The following is a 23,747-nucleotide window of genomic DNA, read 5'->3' as shown; positions in this document are numbered from 1 at the left end:
CATGAAGCCAGACGCCACCATGCGGGACCTGTTCCTCGTGATTCGAGCTGACGAGGTCAATGCTTGCTTCTCTGCGGTTCGCCCCTCATCGGGTTGATTGCAGGCTAATCATCGAGATGTCAACCACATGTTTGCCAGCCTTGGTCTGCATGAGACCAACCCTCTGGTCAAGAAGCACTCGGTGAGAGTCTGTCGGCCTCTGGCTGCTCAATGCTGGCTTCTTAAATTACTGCTCTCAGGCCAAGAAGAGGGAGCTCATCGATCGCAAGCACGAACAGAAACAGGTACTTGATTTTCTCCCTCCCTGCATGTGACTGAAGACGTTTGGAACCAGTTTGTCAAGGACATCCTGTTGAAATGGAACAAGAGTGGAACAGGTCAAAGTTCCTTCAGTGTTGTCAATGCCTTCAATATTCATCGATGCAAACAGGCTCGCTCACTTTCGAGGAGTTGCGCACTTGGCTGCAGTCCATCGCCCAGGGACACCCTGTGACCGATGCTGAGGTATTCTTCGTTCCTCTCCGTTCCTTCTTCCCTAGCTGACTGTCCATGTGCTCAGGTGAAGTGGGTTATGTCCATGGCTGCAGCAAGCAAGAAACAGGATTATACTCTCCTCTCACTCCAGTAATGCCCGTCTCTTCCCCCATTGCTCGTCTCCTTCTGTATGCTTGCTCATCATAATGTCTTCCTAGCCCAGAATTCTTCGCTCCTGCGGCAGAGGCCTGGATGTCCTACATTGCGGTAGCTGGTAATCTCAGCTGTCGTCTGAAGTAACTTTTTGCCAGAGCAAGGACACGATCGATGAAGTGTTTAACCGACACGACAAGGATGGGTGAGCGCGAGTGAACATGCTTCTCCTCTCATCATGTCTCTCAGAGATGGCGCGTTGGATCGCCAGCAGCTCGCGTCTCTTCTCATGGAGCTCAACGACAACATCATGCCCAGGTAGAGCTGCCATGTCACCATCACCACTCACTGTGTCCGCTGACGGTGGTGCAGGGAGGAGGAGGTCCAGTGGGTCCTCGATCATGCGGATGTCATCGGCGATGGAGTCATCGACCGCCCTGAGCTCGCCAAGGCCATTTCCCTCTGGTGTTTCTGACTCCTCGCCCTTGCATGACTCTGGTCTGACCTACTGCAGGTACGTCCACTCGGCGAGCGAGGAGGCCCACGACAAGCAGTTGGCGCAGGCATCGGTCTCGATCAGCAGCTGAAGAGGTTGGAGCCTCTCAGTTTGATTTCGTTTACTACCATACAAACAATCACTCATCCTTCTCCATCTTCGCGTAAATCTGTTGCCTTTTAAGTTGCTGCACGTAGTGCTCTGCGTGCTCTTCTGTGCAGACGATGATGACGGAGGAGCCTGTCATCTAGACGAGACTTAACGTCAGAACATGCAGCTCCCATGCAGCTCCTGCTGCTCCTTACCTGTGCCTCGACGAAGATGCGGATGCCTTCTTCCTTGCTGATTGAGGGGATGAGCTGTAAACATGTTGAGTTGGATGGGAGAGGGAAGCCCGCGGGGACATGGGCTGTCCTGCAGGTCGCGGCATCACCTTGGTAATCTGTGTCACCACGTGCGACTGTTCGTACTCGTTGTCTCCGAGGAGGATCACCTGCCTCAAGTTCAAAGATGCTCCTGCCTACGTCTCACCCGCTCTCCCAAATCCCACACCCCACTTGTCCTCCTGGCGTACCTTGTACATGGGGCATTCGTCGTCCTGAGTCTTTCGCTTGGGCGCTGCCTTAGGTTTCGCGACCTCTGACAGATTCATGTGAGCGAACTACAGCAACCAGTAGCGCTTTACTTGGCTTTCCAGCCTCAGGCTGAGTGGTTCCGAGCTGATGGCCGATATCTACCTGAGATGCAGCTATCAGAAACCACTACTCCACCTCTTGCTTCTAGTCATCATCATCCTTCTGCCCTCCTGCAATCATCCTCTTGCTTACCTTGGGCTTGGCGATTTGGGGAGAAGCCAATTGCATTCCAATTCTCGACACACCAGACACCTGCGATAAAACAGCGTCAAAGATGGCGAGACACGACAGACAAGCAAGGAGAAGAAGGGGAGAAGAGGATACTAACCTTCGGGCATGATGGAGGCGCCTGAACACGACAACCATATCGAATTATAGGAAACGAACAAAGTAAGTACAAGATTGGGGGCCGTCATCAAGTTGGTTGAAGTCTTGCGCGGCAAGCAAATAGATGATGAAGGCAGGAGCAAGGGATGCGGGAAGGATGATGAAGAGAAGGAGGGGCTAGTCAGAACAGTACCAGGGGGGGAGCGAAGGCGGCGGCGGCGACGACGAGGAGGAGACCGCAGAGGAGGCGGGGCATGGCAAGCGAAGATGCGATAAGGGGCGGTGGGGTGGGTGGAGCAGCAGGCTGAAAGACGGGTTCAATTTCCTAGATCGGGTGGGGTAGTTCACCCAGGGGTATATTGTCGTTGGGGTGGTCAGGTACCTAGAAAACTCTGGGTATAGAACGCTATTTGAGTGGGGTGGGGTAGTGTTCGCTGCTTCTTTCACGGTATTACTGGTAGGGGTCCATGGCAGGAGGGGTGGGGGTGGTCAGTTTGTGACGCCCGGTGAAACAAACTTTACGCTCAAACATTCGGATGGCGAGAAGAAACTTTCAAACTTCCAAAGTTCCAAACTTTTGAGTCACAGCCTTCACGGCGACCGTACGGTCTGCCCGGCCCGGCGGCCCGGCGGCAGTGAGTGCCGGCCGGCCCGGACCGGCCCGCCGGCTGCGCTCTGACCAGTGCCCGGCCCCCCAACCCCGTCGGGTCACTCGGACTGAGCCTCAGTCTCTCAACACGGCGGCCTGGCTGGGTGAGTCCCTCAGGGCAGCTCAGTGGCGGGCCCGGCCGCCGGGCCGACGCTCATACCCTGAAGGTCTATTAGTACTTGTATTCATAACTTGCTGTCTTTTAGGTTGGGGGTTGAGTAAAACTTTCACTCTCCAGGGAAATGGCGGGGATGGAGGACGAGGAGCTGGAGGAGTACCTGGCGATGAAGGATCGCCAGGCGATGGCGAGGGCAGGCAGATCCTCCTCTTCCTCTCATGGCAGACCTGCTGTCTCCTTCGCTCCTGAACCCGCTGCCTCCTCCAACGCTGCGAGCCGAGCCCCTCGAAGTCAAGCAGGCGATGGCGTCCGACAGTGGAGCGGTGCAGGAGGCGTGCAGGAGGCTGTCAGACAGAAGGCCTCCAAGCTCGAGCAGCTGCATGCCCAGCAAGGCTCTCGGCTTCCGCAGAGCACCACGAGAGGAAACCCTGTGCCTCGGAAGCTGACGAGATCGTGGGGAAAGCAGCAGCCAGGCGAGGTGGAGGTGGCGACTGAGTCGAAAGGGCCAGGAGAGATCAAGCGTCTCCCGCAGGCGAAGGCCTTCACGGGTAGCTCCGATCCCTCGGCTCTCAAGGGAAAGGAGCAGCAGCACATGACGATGAAGGGGGAGAAGTCTGCGAAGCGGGAGATGCTGATCCCTTTCACTTCAGGCTCGAGGGAGGAAGAGCTGCTAGCGGACCCGGCGAACCGCGATGAGGGCGGCAAGTTCGTCGACCCGGACTTCCCTGCCGCTGCCTCTTCGCTCTTCATGGACCCTCGCAAGCCCTCCAGGCATCACATCCCCCATGATGCCGTCAAGTGGATCCGGCCCCACCAGATCGTAAGCAGCGGAGGAGCGGTGGTGTTTGGGGAGGCAGCGCCCCTGGTGGAGGGGTCGTTAGGGAACGGCTGGTTTGTTGGGGCCCTTGGGTGCCTCGTGGGACGACGCGATCTGCTGGAAGTTCTGATCCCCTCCACCGAGAACGGGAGGGCGTACGGTATCTACACCGTCCGCTACTACAAGTACGGGCAGTGGCACAATGTTGTCATCGACGACAGGATCCCTTGCGACCAAGTGAACGTCCCGCTGTACACTCGGAGTAGCGATCCTCAGCAGATCTGGCCGATGCTGCTGGAGAAAGCGTACGCGAAGATGCACGGGTGCTACGAAGCGCTGGTGACGGGGAGCGTGACCTATGCGCTGAGGGACCTGACAGGAGGAGCCGCACAGGCCATCAACTTGCGAGAGGAGAATGTGCAGGACCAGATCATGAATGGGTACCTGTGGCAGCAGCTGCTGCTCTGGTGCAAGCAAGGTCTGCTGGGGTGTTGGCAGGAAGTGGAGAGGGAGGGGAGAACTACGGACTTCGACGGTGACTTCAAGAGTCACTGCGTGTACTCGATCTTGGACGTGAAGGAGCCTGCGGTGGGCATGCGGTTCATGAAGCTGAAGCCCAACGTGCAGACGAACTCGAGCCCCTGGAGCGGCATGTGGTCCAACGACGGGCCGGAGTGGGTGGCAAATCCGGAGATAGCTAAGGCGCTGGACTATGATAAGGCATCCATGGGCGGCAGCTTCTGGATGACTTTTGAAGACTGGACAAGATACTTCCATGTCCTCCACATCTGCCAGCTCTTCCCTCCCTCCTGGTATGTGCCACGCTCCACACACCCACAGCCCGAGCCGCTGGTGGTGCAGGGAGCATGGCGGAAGACGGCGCGCCTTTGCGGGGGCCTGCCGAAGATGGGAAACCCCAACTGGTGGCAGAACCCGCAGGTGATGCTAAAGTTGGCGACGGGAGAGAAGACGCAGGTGTTCATCTCGGTGACGCAACAGGACTCGAGGTTCAACCCCGACTACGAGCGAGGGGCATCTACCCCCTCCTTCCGAAAGCCGTTCAAGGAGCCTGCTGAGTACAATGTTGCCATCGGGGTGGCGGTGGTGCGGAAGAGAGTACTTGAGGGGAAGAAGCTTGGCTCTCAGCTGAAGCGAGCAGACGTGGAGCTGATGTCGAAGCCCTTCAAGAGGAGTCGCGACGTTGTCATATCTGCACCGAAGATCCTCGACCCTGGCAAGGAGCGCGACGAGTTTGTCATCATCCCCATGGTGTTCGACCCCAGCCAAGTCGTCGGGGAGCTCAAGTTCTGGCTGACCGTGACAGCCAACAAGCCGGTGCAGCTGGAGCCGCGAGGGGGAGACAACCTGATCCAACCCAAGGGAGGCGTGCAGGACGAGCAGGAGTCGGACGAGGAGTCGGACTACGAGTTCGAGGCGGCTGACCTCGAAGAGAAGATCTTCCAAGAAAACCCGTCGGGTGGGAGCCAGCAGAAGGGGCCAGGGAAGGAGAGGAGGAGCGCGAAGCAGATCATCGCGTGCTGTCAGAAGTTGCAGTGCAAGTACGAGGACCCGGACTTCCCTGTCGGCAGCAAGATGCTCAATCGCTCGTCGGACTCGGAGAGGTGGAAGGTGGAGGAAGTTTCCTTCCTCCGCCCCTGCTGGCACGGCCAGCCAGACTTGCGCGAGCACTTGAACTGCGGGTGATCCTCGCTCGAATTCCTGACTCTCCTTCCCTCACTTTCCGCTCGCAGGTTGCCCCCCACCAGTCCTCCCATCCTCTTTCCCGAGGGAGGCAAGAGCTCTGTCATCAAGCAGGGCAGCATCGCCAACTCTTGGTTTCTGGCAGCAGCTTCTGCGGTCTCGGTCGTTGACGAGGGAGGGGGGGGGCTGACGAGGGTGACCGGCAGGTAGCGACGAAGCTCGAGCAGCTGCAGTCGCTCTTCGTGGAGTGGAACACGGAGTGCGGGGTCTTTGTGATCCGCGTCTTCAAGAAGGGCAAGTGGAAGAAAGTGATCATCGATGACCGGTAGCCTTTGCTGCTCCTTCCCTCCGCTCCTGCTCCTGACCTGCTGGCGCAGCCTCCCCGCAAAAAAAGACTCGAGGGCTCTCCTCTTCTCTGCGGGAGTGGACGCACAAGGCTCGTTCGGGCAGGAGGACATGCGGTCGCAGCGGATCATGTGGCTTCCGCTGCTTGAGAAGGCCTACGCCAAGGCCTTCGGCTGTTACGAGCGGCTGTCGCAGGGGAGGATCCAGCACGCGCTCAAGGACCTGACAGCAGGTGAGGAAGTTGGCGAGTCGCTCGTCTGACGGGGGCGCAGGGGCTCCGCAGGTCCTCCTCCTCGACGAGTCTCGAGCTCCCGACGTGTTCACGCGAGTGGTCAACGGGTCGCTGTGGCGGCAGATGGTGGACTGGCTCAAGAGCGGCTGCATGCTCGGCTTCTACTTCGGCGGAGGAGCCAGCACGGCTGCTTGTGTGTCGCTGCACAAGGGGCGAGTGTATCCCATCCTAGCGCTGAAGGAGCTGGAGGGAGGGAGGATGGTGCAGCTGTGGAACCCCTGGCAAGGTGACTCGCAGTACAGCGGGGACTGGGGCAACAGCAGCAGCAACTGGAGCAAGTATCGAGCTCTAGCTGCTGAATGCCCCCACGACGACCCCAACAAGTTTTGGATGAAGGCGGACGGGGAAGACGGGACGCTGGAGAAGGGAGAGATGTACCTCACCTTCCAGTCAGGCTGCCTGCTCGTCAACCGCCTCTTCCCCTCCTCGTGGACCATCACGCGATCCAAGGCGTACTGGACGAGAGGAGGAGCTAAAGGTCCTCCCTTCCAGCCTGACGACACGCGCGGCGAGTGGCTGCTGAACCCGCAGTTCGAGCTTCACGTGTCGGAGCCTCGCACCCTCTGCTTCATCTCCCTCGCCCAGCCCCAGCCACTGCAGGACGCGGATGCCGCGAACCCGATCGGCTTCGTGCTGTTGAAGCGCAAGACGATCGAGGACAAGGGGATCGACCTCTCCCGCTCTGACATGCTCAACCCCCCGCCCATCCAGTTCAAGCTCGACCGCGAGTGCAGCCTCAACTTCGCCGTCACCCTCGAGCCCATCGACTCCCCCTACCTCCTCGTCGCCTTCTCATCCCCCGGCCACCTCGGCAAGCTCTTCCTCTCTGTCTGGCACAACAAGCCCATCCTCCTCCGAGGAGGCGTCAACTACTGGGACGCCGCCAGTGACCCACGAGACACTGACATGGATGAGCCGCTGGTGCCCGAGGCCGTCGAGCTCCTCCAGGACGACCCCAGCTGGGACAAGCAGCAGCCACGAGCTATGCGCCCACCTGCCACTGCCCACGAGGAGAAGAGGAAGGAGGCGGACGAGCTGGAGGTCAGGTACAATGAGGCAGCAAAGCAGAAGGAGGTGAAGGACCCGGTACCGAGTGAGGGTGAAGAGATCATAGCGAAGAGCAGGGAGGCGACGGGGGAGGCGACGGGGCAGAGGCGACAGGAAGCTGGTCAGGAGGGAGACAGGCGCGACCTCTGCGAGCAGATCGTGAGGAAGCTGCAGGTAAGCATTGCTCCTCCTCTTGCTCTTCCCCTTGCTCCTCCTCTTGCTCGTGTCGTTGTGCTCGCTGATTCCTCGCAGGCTGCTGAGGTCTGGCAGCTCAAGGCGATCCTGAAGCTGTTGGACTAGCGAGTCCCTTACTGAGCTCAAGTTATCAAAGTGCTTAAACTATAAGGTCAACCCTCCACTCCCTCCTATCACAGCCTGGGTATCGACGTCGGTCGGACGGTCCGATGCAAGTCACGGGCCGCCTCAGTACATCACTGTCCAGACGGTCGGAACGCCGTTGAGAGCAGAGCCTCGGAGCAGGGCAGGGCAGGGCAGGGCGGCAGGGCAGGGCAGGGCAGGGCAGGGCAGGGCAAGGCAGGGCAAGGCAGGGCAAGGCAGGGCAGGGCAGGGCAGGGCAGGGCAGGGCAGGGCAGGGCAGGGCAGGGCAGGGCAGGGCAGAGCAGAGTTCGGAAGCCGGGAGTGGAGGGAATAATGAGAAGGGAGGAGAGCAGAATCAGTCTTTATTTTATTAGTTAAAAGCTCTCCCTGAGGCGGACCCAACTTGATATACAGACCATGGTGCGGGATCCGATCGTGCCATGGCTACTGTTGCTCGCTCGAGCCGTCGCAGTATACGGCTTCTCCTCCTCCTCCTCTTTCTCCTCCTTCTCCTCCTTCTCCTCCTTCTCCTCCTTCTCCTCCTTCTCTTCCCCCTCATGCAACGTGAAGCCCCTCCCTCTTCTTTTCTCTCTCCCTCCTTTCGTCAAGTCTCCTCTCCTCTCCTCCCGATCCTCCCCCTCATTGCGCCGAAGGAGCCCAGTCATAACCATGGTAACGAGCCTTCCCTTGCAATGGGCATCTGATCAACGAGTGGCAGGGCATGAGAGAACTGTATGGCATGGTAGTGGGGCGAGAGGAGGTGCGGTGGCGGCGGCAAGTTCGGCCCTTACCGATTCTCCAGATGATCGCGCCGGGGCAGACAAGGACGTTCAAGATCGTCGACAGCAACCAGAAAAGGATGCTCAAGTCCATCTCTAAGGGAGGGATTCAGAGAGAAGCTCCCTCCCGCTTCGCGCTCGTCCAACTGGATGAAGCGGCTGCTGCGGCTAGGAGGTCCCCTTTAGTTTCTGCTCCTCCCGCAAGACTCATCCCATGCATGTCAGGATGCAGCTCGCGGCTGAGGGAGTGGAAGTGGAGCTGGTGGGCCTTGCTCTTCCATGATCTTGTTGTGACTGTACGGCAGTGCTCCAAGACGAAGACTTCGGAGGTCAACATCCTTGGGGAGGAATCCGTCTCCTTCCTCGTCGAAGTGAGCTCCTCCCTCTGAAGCCTGATCCTTGAACCCTGCTCCTCCTCTACTACTCTCTGCCCCGCTCCTCTAAGCTCTGCCCCTCTCCTCCACCCTTTGCCCAATTCGTCTGACCACTGTCCTCCCCTGTTACCCTCTGCTCTGCGCTAACGAGCGTCAGGTAATGGCAGTCAACATTCTTCAAGTCCAGCCGCAGCCGCGGCAATGGGAGCCGATACTGAGAGTTCAATGCGATGTTAACGAGTAAGACAGCAGATACCCTGGTCAAGCTTGAGTTGAAATCTTTTTCATTCTGTTTCTTTCCCTTGCCCCTCTCCATCCCTAGGGTCAATCTCCCCCACACTTTCACCGTCTCTTTGCAATCTTTTCTTCTCACGGTACCTTGCAAGCATTCCGTCTTGTCAGCCTGGTGTCTTGCGAACAAGGTAAGGTAATTACCTCCGCATGTATTCTCGCTTCCTGGCTCGCAACATGGCTTCTTTTTGCTCCTGCTGTACAAGCATCAGGAGGGTGTCCGTATTCTTCTTCTCTTACATCCAGCTCTGTCCCTTCTGCTTCATCACTCGACTTGCTCCTGTTTGGGTGATGTTAGGACAAACATTCATCATCCCAGGTAGTGGTACAGACTTTTGTAGTCGAGCCAGTGCCGCTTGTCGGTAACTGCCAACGGTCAACAACGTAGACTGAGCATGCTTGCCTCTCACCGCTCTCGCTTCGCCAGACGCCATTCCAGACTTCCCTTCCGCACTTCAGAGTCGGAGAGGAGCCTTTCAGTCAGCCTGACTGCCACAGTCAGGGAGGAAACGACAAGGAAAAATCGCCACCATGTGCCTTGATCCTGGTGAAGCTGACGAAGCTTGTCTGACTTGCGCTTCTTCCCTTCCGTCCTTGGGTCTTGATCTCCTTCCTCCTTGCCTTGCGTCGCGACCGCTGAATCCTTGTCCTGCTTTCTCGTCGCTTTCTTCTTCTTCCCTTGCGCCTGTCTCTTCGACTCCATCCGCTTCTTGAGAGCATCCGACTTCTCGCTGCTGCAACGTCAGCGGCGACTCTCCTTGTGAAGGATCGCTCACATTGGGTCCTTCCATCGCTCCTTGGCCGCTACAGACCGTCGGCTCCACTCAGTCTGCTCCCGCCAATGGATCCCAAAGGATACATCCCCTTTCTCGTCGAAGCGGATTGGGGGCAGTGAAGAGGCCTTTGCTCGCTCCATTTCATCGAGTTGGTCCAGGGCCTCCATCTCAGCCTCAAAGGTGGCGAACTCAGTGGTAGGAAAGAAACGGCCCTCGAAGCGAGAGTGAGGGAGGAGGAAGCGGTCTTCGGCCGGGGGTCGTCGCTTCTCGTTCTTGAGCCTCAGTGGTAGCGAGGACAAGGAACGTCTGACGTTAGAAGTTGGAAGGAGAGGAACAAGAGAGGTGATGGGAGATCGTCGAGAGCGGAGGGTGGAGAACGGGGATGTCGAGAGAGACGCGAGCGGTGAGACAGGCGAGAGAAGGGGGCGAGGCGAAAGGTAGGAGAAAGGGGATAGCGAGGAGAGAGAGGACGGAGAGGATGACGAGGACAGAGAGGACAGAGAGGATGACGAGGACAGAGAGGACAGAGACAATGGGTTTGGGGGTTTGACGGGAGGCAGCAGTCCAACATATAGCATGATGCAAACCCTTCCCGGCCCCGCCATGACAATCCGCATGTGCCCTCGTCCCCACTCAGAACAGTATTTGAGAGCGGAGCCCCGGTGAGCGCCGCGCCCGGAGCAATATGCCACACTGATGAGAGAGCGGAGCACTGAGTTCAAGGCCGCGCCGAGCGGCTGAGTCATGGAGGCTGGGCCACTGACAGTGTGACCCGGCGGGAGTCACTGCAGGCTGGCCGGGCGGGCCGCCGCCCCGGAGTCCGCGGCGAGTGACTGTAGTACCGAACTCGGATGCGGCGGCGTGCCGCAGCCTTCACTGGAGTCGGGCGGCTCGGCGAGCCTAGAACCGTGCATCTCCGCCTCCGACTCGGAGCGGCGGCTCCGGGATTCGGAGCCGCGATATGAGGCCGCGGGCCGCGGGCCCCCGGCGCCGCGCCGCCGGATGCCCGGTTGACGGTCAGCGGCAGATTCCAGACAACCTCCTGCACAGTGACGAGATCGACAAGTCAACCACTTTAATTGAGGTCAAAAGAAATCCAAACCAGGATGCGAAGTGAAGCTGAATAGCCCAGTTGACCATTTTTCTGCTTCGGCCACTGGCCGAAGGGATGACTCTGAGATGTCTTGTGGGGTTACAGTATCGCTTCTCATGACACAGAGACGTTTATTTATCCCGTTCCGTACAACACCTACGGTACAAAAGCAAAGATAAGTAGTCTTGGCTTCGTTTCGATGTAGAATACGGATTCTCGCGAGAAATAGAAGTGATAAAGAAGTCCATCCTGCCAGCTCTTTCTCTTGTGAATTGTCAAACCAATTCATTTATTCCTAAAGCAAAATAACTCTTCTCCCCCCTCCCCCACTCTCTTTCTCTCTCCCAAATACACACACACACACACACACACACACACATACACACACACACACACACACACACAAAGAGGCACGTCAAAGCTGATCCGCCCCGTGGTCAATCAGACCCCTGCTCTACGCCGAGCCCAAGCCCTTCAACGCTCCAAGCTCGGAAGCTGGATTCATCACTCCACGGTCCACGAGGCTGCCACTCGTCCAAGCCTCCGCCCGCCCTGCCGCCAGGACAAGGGTAAGGAGGAGGGATTAGAGAATAATCGATGATCCAGGAATGGCTTTGAGCGCGATTCCGACTCCCCAAGCCAGAAACGGCGACACTAGAGACAAGATCAGGCTAACAACTAACGGGTACAAATTTGTGTAAGCAAAAGCAATTGCCAATGGTACGATGATCCACTGATGAATGATGTATGTTGCATAAGCGGAGCCGATGATTTGACTCTGGATCTGAGTTGGATTTCCATTCTGATATTCTTTAAAAAGTACCAACAGCGAGTATGCCCAAAATACAGCAAAAGATTGCTCAAAGAGGGTCAAGAAGAGCGTTTGAGGATAGAAACCCATTGTTCCACGGATGACCTCAAATAAGTACACTTGAAAAATCTGAAATAAAAAGTAGAAGACTGTGCTGCATGTGAGTGTGAGGGACAAATGTTCCATGTGAATGTGATCTAAGAATTGGTAAGAGTTCGCAAGAATGCCAGCAACAAAGGCGGAACTGTATTGCATGAGGAATCCAAGATTTCCGTACACAGGAATCCATATGTAACCGTCAGGCAATAAAAAACGGGGCACACAGTTGAGAACGAACAGTACCAAAGACATCTTCATCAGTACAATCATGATTTCCTTTTTTGACATCGATTCGATGGAGTGTTCAACAAAAATATACTTCTCGGGTACACACACCAATGTCAAATTGAAGGCAAACAAAGTCACTGTGAACCACATATGATTGACAACAAACACGCGGTCTTTATAGAACATGAAGTAGTCGGTCCACACCTTACCGAAAGAAAAGATTGAGCCCTTCATAGGACTATTCCATGCAGCTTCAACGACAACCCAGAGGAAAGGGAAACCGATCAAGTCATAAAGGATAGCGGGAACCATCAATCGATAAAATCTGTCTTTCAGAAACACCTTCGCACCCTTGCGCTTCAGAGACGGAATAGTGACGAGGCCAGCCAAAAAGAAAAAGAGACCCATGAAGAACGCCTGGTTTCCCGCCAGGATCATGTACTGGATCACTGTCGTTGCATTATCAGTCTGCCATGGCCTTTGGAAGGGCACCCAGCCTGCTTGAACTACCCAAAAACAATGATGCACGACCACAAGAAGCGTTAAAAATGTTCGCAATTTGTCCAAGTAATGCAGTCGAGGAGGTTTGGAGCAGGAAACTGGGGTCTCCACCATGGCCTCTCGGCTTTCATCCACAGAAATGCTACTCATCGCCAATCGTGATGTCTGCGTCTCACGTCCTTGTGATGCATTCTCAGAATCGTTGAAAACCACTACCTGGTCGCTCGATGACATAATGACAATGCAATGACCTATGACGCTCGTCCAGATAAAAGATAAGATTTGACTATCTTCTCCTCTCTTCTCCTCTCTTCTCCTCTCTTCTTCTTTCTTCGTCCTCCTTGCCGCTATCTTCTCCCTTCCCCGTGCCTTCTTCCCTACTCTCGTCTTACAATATATGCCCTTGTCCTCCCCCCCACGTCCGCCATCAGGTAGTAGGGGGCCCTATTTACCGTGGCTGTTTTAAAGCTTTGGTAGGACCCAATTCCTAGGTGAACTTTGTCTTTTTTTTTCAAACTCCTCCGCGAGGTAACGTGACCCTGGGTCTCCTGCTAGCTAGGACTAGAGAGAAGACTTGTTACAAATGTTTAGTCAATGTTCTAACGGCTATCTATTTCGGTCAGCACCGGGTTGGGGGTCGTAGTTTCTACTAGGACCGCCTGACGCGACGTCCAATCTTGAGATTTTCCAATCTTTCTGGTACAAATTTTCCGTTTTAATTGAAATCTTCCGAAGCTACATGTAATTGATTCACAGCTCCCGGATACTCTCCCCGGCGCTGATTCACCATGGACTTGCTTAGCGCCGTAGGTAGATCAGAAGCGCCGAACTGCCTTCCGTCTTCTCTATGTCTCTTATCGGCAGCGAGGTGGATGCTTTTACAGGCTCATCAGCATCATGGTGCTGACTCAGTAACAGTGCCGCAGCGGCACCAGTCACGCTGCCTCACAGTGATGATGGAAGTGAGAGCGGATCTTCACGCTTCCCTTTTCGCCGTTCCCTCGCTCTCGCCGTCACCACCGAAACTTGATGAAGTGGCGAGTAGGCGCATTTCCCCTTACTGTGCCACCACGCAGTCTGAGCAACTGATCGAATTCCGTCAAGATCTCAATCAGAAAGAAGATCCTTATGCTTCAATTTGAACTCTGACAGTGCAAATAACGAAGCGGCGTATCGGTTGAAATGTACACGATTGAGAAGTGATGCTCCAGGTAGAGGATAGAAACAGTTGTCTAAAGAACCAGGAAGTTTTTGTCAATATCCACAATAGATGACAATCCAGAAAAATGTGAATGTAATCAACGAATTGACCAAATTGAGCAAATGTGTAGGAATTGAAACCAGGCTGCAAAGGTTAGCAAAAGGTAAACATGAATGTCTAAAGAAGTCGATGAACGAAATGATTTCCTTGACAGGTTTCGACCCCGATGGACAAGATGAAAATATCAAATGAAGCAGTACGTTCAAGATGTTGAAGTCGACAAATCACTGCTGAAGGTAATCTTGAGTACATTGCTCCCACGGAACAGGAAGCGCGTGCAGCGGTCAAACGCAGCGCGTGCAACACGAAACGCTGCGAACTCGGAAAGAGTACAACACAAAATCCCTACCCAAACTGCACCCTTTCCCTTACATACGCCTGCCTCCGGGAACCCAAGCAACAATCCAATACAATCACGCGGCAAATTTGCCTTTATTCATCACCCAAAATATTCATTTGCTGTTCAAAACACACATCCGCCTTGTCCTTGCTTGCAGCTTCGTGCAAGGCGTGCCATCATTCTTCCTCGGGCACTTGAGGCAATGCATTGGGGCAGAGCACCAAGAACAAGAAATGCTCTTACACCTGCCCCTGGTGAAGTTGATGATGGAGGGCATCAGAAGCTGCGTTGGCCAGGTGGTTTCGTGATCACTTCCTGCGGCCGGGGTCCACATTACCTCCTCACGTTCTAGAGACCTGCGGAGGTCTTGGTGGCTGTCTCTCACAACTGTCCCCATCTCGATGATGCCGGGCTGAATACCGGCCGCCAGAGGCTTGGGGATTGTACAATGTAAAACATTACATCTTTCCTTCCATGATGGAATGACGAGTCCACTCCGATAACAAGTGGAAACAGGCTGGTGGTTTCCACACGTTCAGAGCCACTGCAACTTTCATGCCAGGGGCCCAGTCACGGTGCTCACCGGACGGTGACGGCCACGAGTCGTGCTGGGAACTTTAAATAAGGGACAGAATCTGAATCTGAAATGTGCTAGTAACTTATCGGCACATTTCATGGTAATTTCTCGGAACAGAAGTCTGACCGTACTCTGATCTGACTCTGAATTGTGTTGGTAACTTATCGGCACCGTGATTTCCGATGCCACGGTTGGTGAGCAGTGCGGCCGTCCTTCGCCGTGACTTAGTACCGTACCGTACGGCGGCATGGACCGTGGCCGCGGCGCCCGGCCGGCGGCGGCCCGGCGTCGGCCCGGGGGGGCTGCGGCGTCACGTCCGCGGCGTCAGACGCTGCCCGGGATGATCCGACTCGTTCATCATTCAACACCATTATGAGCCTGGATATTCCGAAGCCTTCCGAGTCCGGCGGCCTCTGCCAGCCGGGCCCGGCCCGGCCGCCGACTCAGCACGGTCGCTCGGAAGGCTCAGCGGCATCATCAACGAGTCCAGAGTCCCTCGGACTCGGAAGCTTTAAAATCGAGTCCGCCTCTGAACTTCGGAACTTTCAAAGGACAAGCAGCTTCCCGCGCTATTGGGCCCGTATGGTGTCAAGGCAGGCTTTGAATAGGGGTAGGGTATTGTGGGGGTAGGGTACAGAGAAATACATATCATTCAACGGGGTACTTTTAGGTCATATATTACGGAACAGATAAGGTGGGGGTATTATGTGTAGGGGTATTATCACTAAGGGTGCTCACAAACTGGGGGGTGGTGTTGAGTTGGGTAAAGGGAGCGTCGACCATGTCGGATGCGGTACAAGTTCGTGAGTTCACTCGAGCAGGAGGAAGTAAAGTTCCTCCGTCCCCAGGTCAATGCTCTGCTCTGCTCTGCTCTGCTCTGCTCTGCTCTGCTCTGCTCTGCTCTGCTCTGCTCTGCTCTGCTCTGCTCTGCTCTGCGCTGCTCTGCTCTGCTCTGCGCTGCTCTGCGCTGCTCTGCGCTGCTCTGCTCTGCTCTGCTCTGCTCTGCTCTGCTCTGCTCTGCTCTGCGCTGCTCTGCGCTGCCCTGCCCTGCCCTGCCCTGCCCTGCGTATCGCTCTTGTGTGATCAACTGTGATGTGATCTCTCTCCTAGCCACTCCCTTACGAATTTCCTCCCCCCGCACTGCTACTCTTGACGATTTGCATCGACTCAGTCAATCTTGCCATTTCTCAAAACTCTTTCATGATTGATGCCTGGAACTCGCATCTCGCGTTTTCTTGTTTGTCTTTCTCTGATTGATGTTTGTTTTGTGTGATTGATGTATCAAATGCAGAAGCAATGAATGTGGAGGAGGTAAACTTCATCGGAAAGATGATACTGGATGAAGTCATGGAACTCTTGGCCACCGTGATGAGACCTGAAGTCGCTAAAGATGCTCTCAAGACGTACATCGAGGAGAGGTACACCAGGAATGTTCAGTTGCCTTCTTGACGAAGGCATTACAGCAAGGATCTGCCCATTCTTGCTACAGAGGACAATTCAAATCTGATTGCTGAGCAAGCAGACGCCTTCGTCGATATCTACTACTACTGCTTGAATGCAGCTGCAAAGAAGGGCGTCAACCTCTCTGCGATCTTCGATGTCGTACATGCCGCGAACATGGCCAAGCGCGACCCGAAGACTGGGCAGTTTCTGAAGCGAGAGGACGGCAAGATTATCAAGCCAGCAGGGTGGCAGGTGAAAGATTTCTTGTTGTCTCACAAGGTTGACTCACTGAACATATCTCTCAGCCACCAGACGTGCGCAAGGAGATTGAAAATCAGATGGCCAATGGCTCGTGGCAACAGCAGGACAAGCGGGATGCTCACCACGTTGGCTTCATTTGCACGTTACAAGTCTTAGCTTAGACCATGGCAGGTACGAGAGTTCACAATCGGGGCAGGACAAGGCTCTCCCGATGTTCCGTCGGTGATGTCCGAGGAGGAAGTCAAGTTTATCACCAAGATGATCGTTGATGAGGTACTTACTCTGGATCGCATGCTCGTCTTTGAGTGTTGTCCAGGTTCTTGAGTTATTTGCTACTGTACATGATGCCACCAATGCCAAGAACGTCTTGAAGGGCTTCGTGGATGCCAGGTGCTTGCCTTCTGCCCTATAGTTGCGGGTAATGATGTTTGGATGCAGCAAGGACATTCCGAAAATAGACGCGCCGGAAGTTGACATCATCGCTGAGCAAGCAGACGCCTTCGTCGATATCTACTACTACTGCTTGAATGCAGCTGCAAAGAAGGGCGTCAACCTCTCTGCGATCTTCGATGTCGTACATGCCGCGAACATGGCCAAGCGCGACCCGAAGACTGGGCAGTTTCTGAAGCGAGAGGACGGCAAGATTATCAAGCCAGCAGGGTGGCAGGTGAAAGATTTCTTGTTGTCTTGATGTCCAGGTGATGTCCTTTGCTTTTCAGCCACCCGACGTCCGAGCAGAAATCGTTCGCCAGCAGCACAACGGATCATGGCCCGTCGACGAGTGTCAGAGCGCGCAGGTGACACCGGTGAAGGCTTAGAGTTGTCAGGACTTCAACCTATGCATGTACATGTATTGCTTCTTGTTAAAAACTACACAATCACATCATCCTCGCAATATAATTATTTCCCTCGCCATTCGAGGGATTGGTTTCCCACCATTCCATTCTTATGCGCAAACTCGTCTCAACAAAAGACGTTCTGAAGATGCAGGGTGACTAGAACCGCCTGCAGACCGACAGTCAAGAGCTGTCAACATGACCTCATGCACTCACGTAGATAGCCAACTGCTGGAAGGTTGTCAGGTCTGCCGCTCCACTGCAATCCATGTTGCAATTGTTTGAGGTACACAGCTGCGCACAGTCAGGCTCACGAACAAGACCGTCTCATCCTACCTTGGTAAAGGTCTTGCCCTCTAGCTTTTGCCTATCCACCATCATCGTCCAGGTCCCTGCCATGGCCTCTTAATCGTGCAACAGCGAGGGGACTGCCTGCACCTTCTCCTGTGCTCACCCAGTTCGGTAAACAAGTCAGCATACAGTTGCAAGGCCTGGTACAGTCGCTGATCAGCTCGCGAGATTGATACGCAGACGTGCGTCTGCAGAAGCACAAGAGGGATACATTGACTTGTTGTCTCCGCAGCCTTTCTTGAAGTAAGCGCTGTCAATTCCATACAGCAGCACAGCTCCGCATGCGTACTTGCTCTGGCACTCCAAAGTCTTAGAGGTGTTTGAGGGGAATGCAGTGGTGGAGTTGCCATTGTTCGATAAGCATTGAAGACCGCATGTCACCACCGTCTGCTGCATGAGCAACGCCGTTACCAACAGCCTTCCCGCCATATCAGTGCCATAGTCCCTTGAGAGGAACAAACGTTACGCTTCCATGTAACGTTCGATGTACGACCCTGCTGGGGCCCAGCCGTCCGTGACGTGCTGGCAACCTTGAACCAAACGCAGCCTGCCGGGCACCGGGCCCGCCGTCGGTCCTACCGCCGCGGGCGGCGGCCCGTCATCCCAGTCATGGCACTGACCGGATCCGACCTGAGAGTCGGGCGACCGTGGCACGCGGATGGGCCAACTTCCCGACCGGTCGGGCTTGCAGTGCAGCAGGTACCCATTACGAATCAAACTCAGTAACTTTACCGAAAAGTAACCAAGTTGCACTGCACAGTCTGACTTCTATTACATCATTGTAGTACAATTCGGCCAACGGCGTGACTCCGGCCGGGCGTTGGCGTTGAATGCCGCTGTGCGCCCGCGCCGCCGCCGGGCCATTCACCGTCGAGGCTAGGTCCCGGCATTGCAGGCAGACATCACGGTCGCCGCCGGAGGTCACTCGCTCCCTCATCGGGCGTTCCAAAGTCGCATCAGAGGTTTCCGTGAGTCACCCAAGGCTAATCGATATGAGGTCAGAGGCAAGAAACTGAGAAGCATAAGTGATGGTGCACACCTTGACGGATCTGCTGCCTTGCCTGAAGTTCTGCCCCTCGTCTGGAGTAGAAACTTGCTCGGTGGCTCTCGCCCATGCTGCTAACGCGCTCACTGACTGTCAAGACAGGCTAGGAGCAAAGCCGCACCTCTCCTCGAGCTGAGACCATGAAATCCAGTTGAGTCCATCGCGAGGTTCATTGTTGACGGCCATGGCAAAGTAGTGTCGCGCTACCAGAGTGTTTCCCTGTAACACTCGGTCATGCTTTTGCCTCCTGCCTCCCACCTCAAATTTCGTTCACCTGTCTCCTCTCAAACTCCGCGAAGGATCGCCACAACCAGCCCTCAGTCTCACAGCAGCCGATGGCCCTAAGGAAACGTGTGTGAGAATATTTCAAGCAACAGGATAGACAGACCGGTGAAACAAAGATCGCGACAGGTTGACGTTGTTGCCGACCTGAGGCAACGTGAGCCATTACAACACCAAACAAAGTGAAATCACCTTCTCCTCAAAGATTGCCCATGTGTGGAGCAGATCCGCCATGGCTCGATCCAACTTTGACCTGCCGCTCTCCTGAGATGGACACAGTTAGAAGGTACGACTTCACGAGAGCGCTAGTCCACGTTTTGAAGGGAACACCAACATGGGGAGAAACGCATCCCTCGGAGAACCATTCGCATCGCACAGACCAAAGGAAGAAGGACAAAGGGCGCACGCAAGAGCAGCAAGCAGCACACGGTGGGGGGAAAGCTAGCTACTCACAGAAGAGCGAGAGAAGTTGAACATGCTCTGTACTTGGGCCTCCGCTGCAGAAATTCCAGCAGAAAAGACGACGCGAGCTTGCTCATAGTTGAACTGGCTTGCTTCCAATCGCCCGAGACATTGATAGACGTAAATGTTGGAGCCGTCGGCTTTCAACGCCTCCTTCAGCATTCTCCTTGCAGTCTCGATCTCTCCACGTCTTTCCAGCAGCTTGCCGTATTCAACCAACAGCTGTGCGTCCTTCGGAAAGAAAGCTATCGCTTTCTTGTAGATGTCTATAGCCACTCTGTCATTTGACTGCTGCTCCTCCATCCTTGCCCACGACTGCCAAAGATTGGCAGTTCCCCTACCGCCACACGACTTACAGGCATTGGAATAGACTGTTCGCGCGTTGTCAAGGTTTCCCAGGTTCTCTTCCAGCCTGGCCCAACTCAACCATGACATTGAATGGTCCCGGTCGCACGCTATGGCACGACGAAGATGTTCTCGGGCATCAGCCACGTTACCTAACTTATACTCGAGCATTGCAATGGCCTGATAAGTGAAGGGATTGTTTGGCTCGGATTGGATGCCATGGAGCAGAAGATGGCGGGCATTCTTTGATTTCGGAAACAAGAGAATCAGAAACAGTCACACACATATTGTTGGGCATTACCTCGTTGTTCCCCTCGACGTCCTCTAGGATCCCGAGCGCAATGAGCAGGCGCGCGGATGTGGGAGCTTGCTTCAGTCCATCTTCCAGTATCTGCCGGGCAGTCTGTACGTTGCCGAGATCGCGCTCCATCCTACCCCATGAGTTGTACAGGGACGGCAGTCTTGGGTTCGCCTCGATGCCCTTCTTGAACAACTGCCGAGCGGCGTCATGCCTTCCAAGGTCTTTCTCGAGGTCTGCCCACGCCTGCCACAAGACAGCATTGCAAGGGTTGTGCCGCAGTGCTTCCCGCACAGAGGAGCGCGCTTCTTCCAGGCTTCCTTGCGACCTGTGCAGTTTAAACAGCTTCATCCACATCTTGCCATTGCCCGAGTTTCTCAACAGGGCTTCCTGGTACAACAACTTGGCCTCGTTGGTCTTGCCAGCTCTCACCAACTCTTTACCCAGCGCGAAAGTCGCGTTCACATCATCAGTCTGAGTGTCCTCCACCCGCTGGTTCATCAGCTTTGAGCTAGACGTGAAGGGTGCCGTGGCTGAAACCGCGCCGTGCGGACGCAGCACGGAGTTGCCTCCACCAGAGTTCTTGTTGGACTCCGGCCCGACGGTGTGCGGAGCAAGAGTCTTCATTCTCAGTCGCACGAGGACTTGGTTCGCCTCAAGTATTCGCGGGTCTCTCCTTCCGCATCGACTCTTGAGCGCCGCCCTCCCAAAGTTGTGAGCGTCCGGTAACGGCGATATGAAGGAGGACAATGCCGGGCTGGTATACTCCAGGGCGAAGACATAAAGAGCGCAATAGAAGGGAAGCAACACCTTCCTGTCTATCGACTTCATCCCTGGGTGTATCGGATGACTTTGGAAACACCCAAGACGAAGAGAAAGGAAAGCAAATGGACAGGGGGCCGAACAAGGTAAGCGAATGGACAGAGGTTGCACCGAGCGATGGGAACGAAGACAGGAGGAATAGGGATGTGGAACAAGAAACCGAGAGCTGGGAGGAGGAGGAGGAAGGAACAGAGAGGCGGTGGTTAGGAGGGGGCAAGGGCGCGCAGGGAGCGGGAGCGGGCGCTGGAGGACGGATAGTAGTAATGATTGAGCGCCAGCGGGGTGGAGGAGTCAGGAAGTCCCGGGGGTAGTGACCTTGAAACGTAGGGGTGGGGGTAGTAGGGAAGGTGGGGTAGTGGTGTTTGATGGTAGGTGGGTAGTCCCTATGGGTGGGTGTGCTTCTCTATAGCAGGGCTCGACCAAAGTGTGTCAATGGAATCTGTTGGGGTGGGGTACCAAGAAGTATTTGTGAGGGTGGGGGTGAAAAGACAGGGTAGGGTAGTGGGGGTGGCCTTGTTGCATGGGACACATCCAAGGAAAAGCACCAGATGGTGAGCGGGGATGCGGGGGTACCGTCAGACAGTGGGAAAGAGATGGGATGAGGGAATATGGTCTGGTTGGGGATGAGGTACATGGCACATGGAGGGGATGAGGGTACCAAACGCACGAGGAGGTTCTAGCGGGGGAGATGGTGGGTGGTCAGTAAATTACTACCCCTTATTTTGCCTTCATTTGATGGGGTCATATTAAGGTAAAAGAAGGGGTAGGGTTACATGTGGGTCTTCTCAAGCAACCACAAACTTTCAGTTAATGTTTTTGGCGGGAGAAGGCGCGTTGACCCATGAAAAAGTGTCAAAACTGCATCGAGGGGGTAGGGTCAATAAATAGCAAGGGTGGGGGTTACTGATGTACCCACAAAAATTCCTTTTGAATTCTCAGAACGAGGGAGGTGGGGTGATGGCGACATGAGGAAGAACAGTAAGGTAGGGTGCGTATTTTTTTCATGAGCTCAGGGAGACATGATGAGGTAGGGTTATAGAATATACAGGGGTGGGTAATGGTTGGGTTGTAGTACATCATAAAAAGGTGGGTAAAAAGCAGTCTAAGACATGGTAGGGGTAAAGATTAGTGAGGGTAATGTAATCGGGGGTGGGTAGGGGTCAAAGGGGTGGGATCAACGAAGCTTCTGACGTCGAGGATGGCAATGGAAGGAAAGCGAGGCCAGGGGGCATGGGGTGGAAGGGGCGGCGGGCAGTCCACGGGAGGAGCGCAGAAAATGCAGACCGAAGGACGAGGAATGAGTCCGGCTGCCTACCAGGGACAGCAGCAAGCCAACGGGTAAGCATAGGAGGAAGGTGTCTGTGCTCGGCATCTCTGCCTGGGGTCTGGGGGGAGTGTGGGGACGGAGGGAGACGAGGGCTGAGGTACTCGGCAAGCTGTAGATGATGTTGTTGTGTGTTTTCATATGATTATAGAGGAGAAATTCATGAGCTGCTCCTCTGAACCCGCGTGCTCTTTCAGAATCCCGAAGCCTTTCAACAGCAAAACAGCTCCTGTTGCCACGCAGAGGAAGGATGGAACTCCTGGACGCAGGAAGGAAGGAGGTTTCGTGGAAGAGGTAGGATCAGTCTGCCTGTGCTTTGATACAATGTTTGATTGCGTCTGCGCGACATGTGCGAAAATTTCAACCGATGGCACTGAAGTTTTGTTGACCACAGCTGTATACCACAAAACTTGATCCTGAGAAGCTGTCCGAAGAGCAAAAGCGACGGGCTGAAAAGCTTGCAGCTGAAATCGAAGAAGAAAGGTACAGAAAAGCTGCTGGGAGAGGGCGGTCAGCTCGAGGCGAGGTAACATTCTGCTGATTGCATGCGCAAAGTCTCAGCGCGCTGTGTCCCATCCCATGGGCAAGACTATCTTGCCGCCTATCATTGATGATCAGCTCAAACTGGTGGACGATGTCAGTGTTTGACCTAGATCGTTTGATCAGTACGAGGATGAAGAACCGCCTTCACCCAACGTCGGTGGTGTCGACGTGGGACCCCCCGCCTCAACTTCATCATCCTTCCCTGCACTGTCCGAGCCTCGTGCACAAGGTATGGGCGGCCTCCCTTCCACTAGATGTTGTTCTAAGATTCTCAGACGCAGTCCCTTCATTCCCACCCAGCAATGGCACAGGAAGTGGAAAGCCGCAGGAAGGCAACACACAGGTTGTTTGCATTGACATTGTCCGCTGTCATATCTGGCAGCATGACTGAAACAAAATGATTGCAGGCGGCATCGATTGTTGGTCAAGCACAGGTGAGCTGTTCATCATGGTTTAGATACGGCATTGAACTTGTTTTGTGGTGCACAGCAAGACTCGGCCATCATCAACTTCGCTCTTTCGAACGGACAACAAGAAGGGAAAGCAAACAAGTAAGCCACTTTGATACTCAGTGCTGCTTCTTGGAACTTTGTAGTGCATGTTTGACTAGAACCAACAGGGGAACAGATTCCGCCGGCCCCATTCGACAAGACGAAGGTGCATGATTTAAGGGTTTTTACATGTTTGTAATGCCAACGTTGCAGACCATGTGAGCGAATTTCTGCTTTGATTGCAACAGATTGAAAAGCATGATTTTTCACCATCATTCATGTTTTGATACCAAGAATTCATTTGTATTCTCCAGGTCTCCAAGCAAATTTCCCTTGGTGCTTTGCAAAATTCCAACCAGAACTCCGGCATCGCATCTGTAACCTGAGTTTGTAGACATCCTTGGTGGACTCAAGTTTGTTTTAAAGGTGGTTCAAGGAATCTCAGGAGCAGTCCAGGGTATGCATCCCATGGACAGAAATCCCGGGAACATGCCAGGAAATCAGCATTCGATGGGACAGAACGCTTCGATGCACCCAATCCCAATTGCGCCAGAGGTCATCTTGATGTACCTGTCCCAACCAGAGAACAGTGCCTTGCATGCTTTCATTGCGCAAGACCATCAGACCAAGATGAGCATGCGCCAAGAGATTTTTACGCTCCAGGTTTGTTAGCGTCAAAACATGAGATTGTGCTCTTCTCTCAACGTTTTTTCTCGCAGGACAGACTCAAGGATTCTGAAAG

General features: G+C 54.7%; 7 protein-coding genes across 7 annotated transcripts; 3 read left to right on the top strand and 4 right to left on the bottom strand.

Annotated features, from left to right (window-relative positions):
- Positions 1 to 1,262: 1,262 nt before the first annotated feature.
- On the bottom strand, positions 1,263 to 2,124 carry GUITHDRAFT_112132 (hypothetical protein; the record flags this gene model as incomplete). Its single annotated transcript, XM_005828639.1, has 7 exons — positions 1,263 to 1,370; positions 1,429 to 1,482; positions 1,557 to 1,616; positions 1,698 to 1,762; positions 1,809 to 1,860; positions 1,951 to 2,010; positions 2,122 to 2,124. 7 exons carry the CDS (start codon positions 2,122 to 2,124, stop codon positions 1,263 to 1,265), a joined length of 402 nt encoding a protein of 133 aa, XP_005828696.1.
- Positions 2,125 to 2,976: 852 nt separating this feature from the next.
- On the top strand, positions 2,977 to 7,354 carry GUITHDRAFT_141718 (hypothetical protein; the record flags this gene model as incomplete). The annotated part of the gene is made up of 6 exons (XM_005828638.1): positions 2,977 to 5,369; positions 5,421 to 5,532; positions 5,577 to 5,695; positions 5,748 to 5,947; positions 5,988 to 7,228; positions 7,307 to 7,354. 6 exons carry the CDS (start codon positions 2,977 to 2,979, stop codon positions 7,352 to 7,354), a joined length of 4,113 nt encoding a protein of 1,370 aa, XP_005828695.1.
- A 1,018-nt stretch (positions 7,355 to 8,372) lies between these two features.
- On the bottom strand, positions 8,373 to 9,759 carry GUITHDRAFT_141717 (hypothetical protein; the record flags this gene model as incomplete). Its single annotated transcript, XM_005828637.1, has 7 exons — positions 8,373 to 8,578; positions 8,637 to 8,935; positions 8,961 to 9,010; positions 9,057 to 9,096; positions 9,227 to 9,301; positions 9,347 to 9,547; positions 9,593 to 9,759. 7 exons carry the CDS (start codon positions 9,757 to 9,759, stop codon positions 8,373 to 8,375), a joined length of 1,038 nt encoding a protein of 345 aa, XP_005828694.1.
- Positions 9,760 to 11,268: 1,509 nt separating this feature from the next.
- GUITHDRAFT_141716 (hypothetical protein) lies at positions 11,269 to 12,558 on the bottom strand (the record flags this gene model as incomplete). The annotated part of the gene is made up of 1 exon (XM_005828636.1): positions 11,269 to 12,558. One exon carries the CDS (start codon positions 12,556 to 12,558, stop codon positions 11,269 to 11,271), a length of 1,290 nt encoding a protein of 429 aa, XP_005828693.1.
- Positions 12,559 to 15,798: 3,240 nt separating this feature from the next.
- On the top strand, positions 15,799 to 17,024 carry GUITHDRAFT_112127 (hypothetical protein; the record flags this gene model as incomplete). Its single annotated transcript, XM_005828635.1, has 7 exons — positions 15,799 to 15,920; positions 15,966 to 16,197; positions 16,251 to 16,331; positions 16,378 to 16,479; positions 16,523 to 16,596; positions 16,645 to 16,873; positions 16,926 to 17,024. The coding sequence occupies 7 exons, from the start codon at positions 15,799 to 15,801 to the stop codon at positions 17,022 to 17,024; spliced, it is 939 nt and encodes a 312-aa protein (XP_005828692.1).
- A 14-nt stretch (positions 17,025 to 17,038) lies between these two features.
- On the bottom strand, positions 17,039 to 20,656 carry GUITHDRAFT_164284 (hypothetical protein; the record flags this gene model as incomplete). The annotated part of the gene is made up of 13 exons (XM_005828634.1): positions 17,039 to 17,211; positions 17,259 to 17,336; positions 17,379 to 17,434; positions 17,481 to 17,533; positions 17,605 to 17,811; positions 18,014 to 18,077; positions 18,433 to 18,509; positions 18,560 to 18,657; positions 18,713 to 18,779; positions 18,827 to 18,867; positions 18,913 to 18,984; positions 19,174 to 19,770; positions 19,829 to 20,656. 13 exons carry the CDS (start codon positions 20,654 to 20,656, stop codon positions 17,170 to 17,172), a joined length of 2,280 nt encoding a protein of 759 aa, XP_005828691.1. The 3' UTR covers positions 17,039 to 17,169.
- Positions 20,657 to 21,846: 1,190 nt separating this feature from the next.
- GUITHDRAFT_153720 (hypothetical protein) lies at positions 21,847 to 22,743 on the top strand (the record flags this gene model as incomplete). The annotated part of the gene is made up of 4 exons (XM_005828633.1): positions 21,847 to 21,985; positions 22,169 to 22,265; positions 22,366 to 22,497; positions 22,638 to 22,743. Coding segments are annotated over exons 1-3 (290 nt in total), but the record flags the coding sequence as incomplete, so codon positions are not given.
- Between the last annotated feature and the right edge of the window lie 1,004 nt (positions 22,744 to 23,747).

Source organism: Guillardia theta, assembly GCF_000315625.1.
Source record: "Guillardia theta CCMP2712 unplaced genomic scaffold GUITHscaffold_57, whole genome shotgun sequence".
NCBI classification, from domain to species: Eukaryota; class Cryptophyceae; order Pyrenomonadales; family Geminigeraceae; genus Guillardia; species Guillardia theta.
This window is presented reverse-complemented; position numbering and strand designations above follow the sequence as displayed.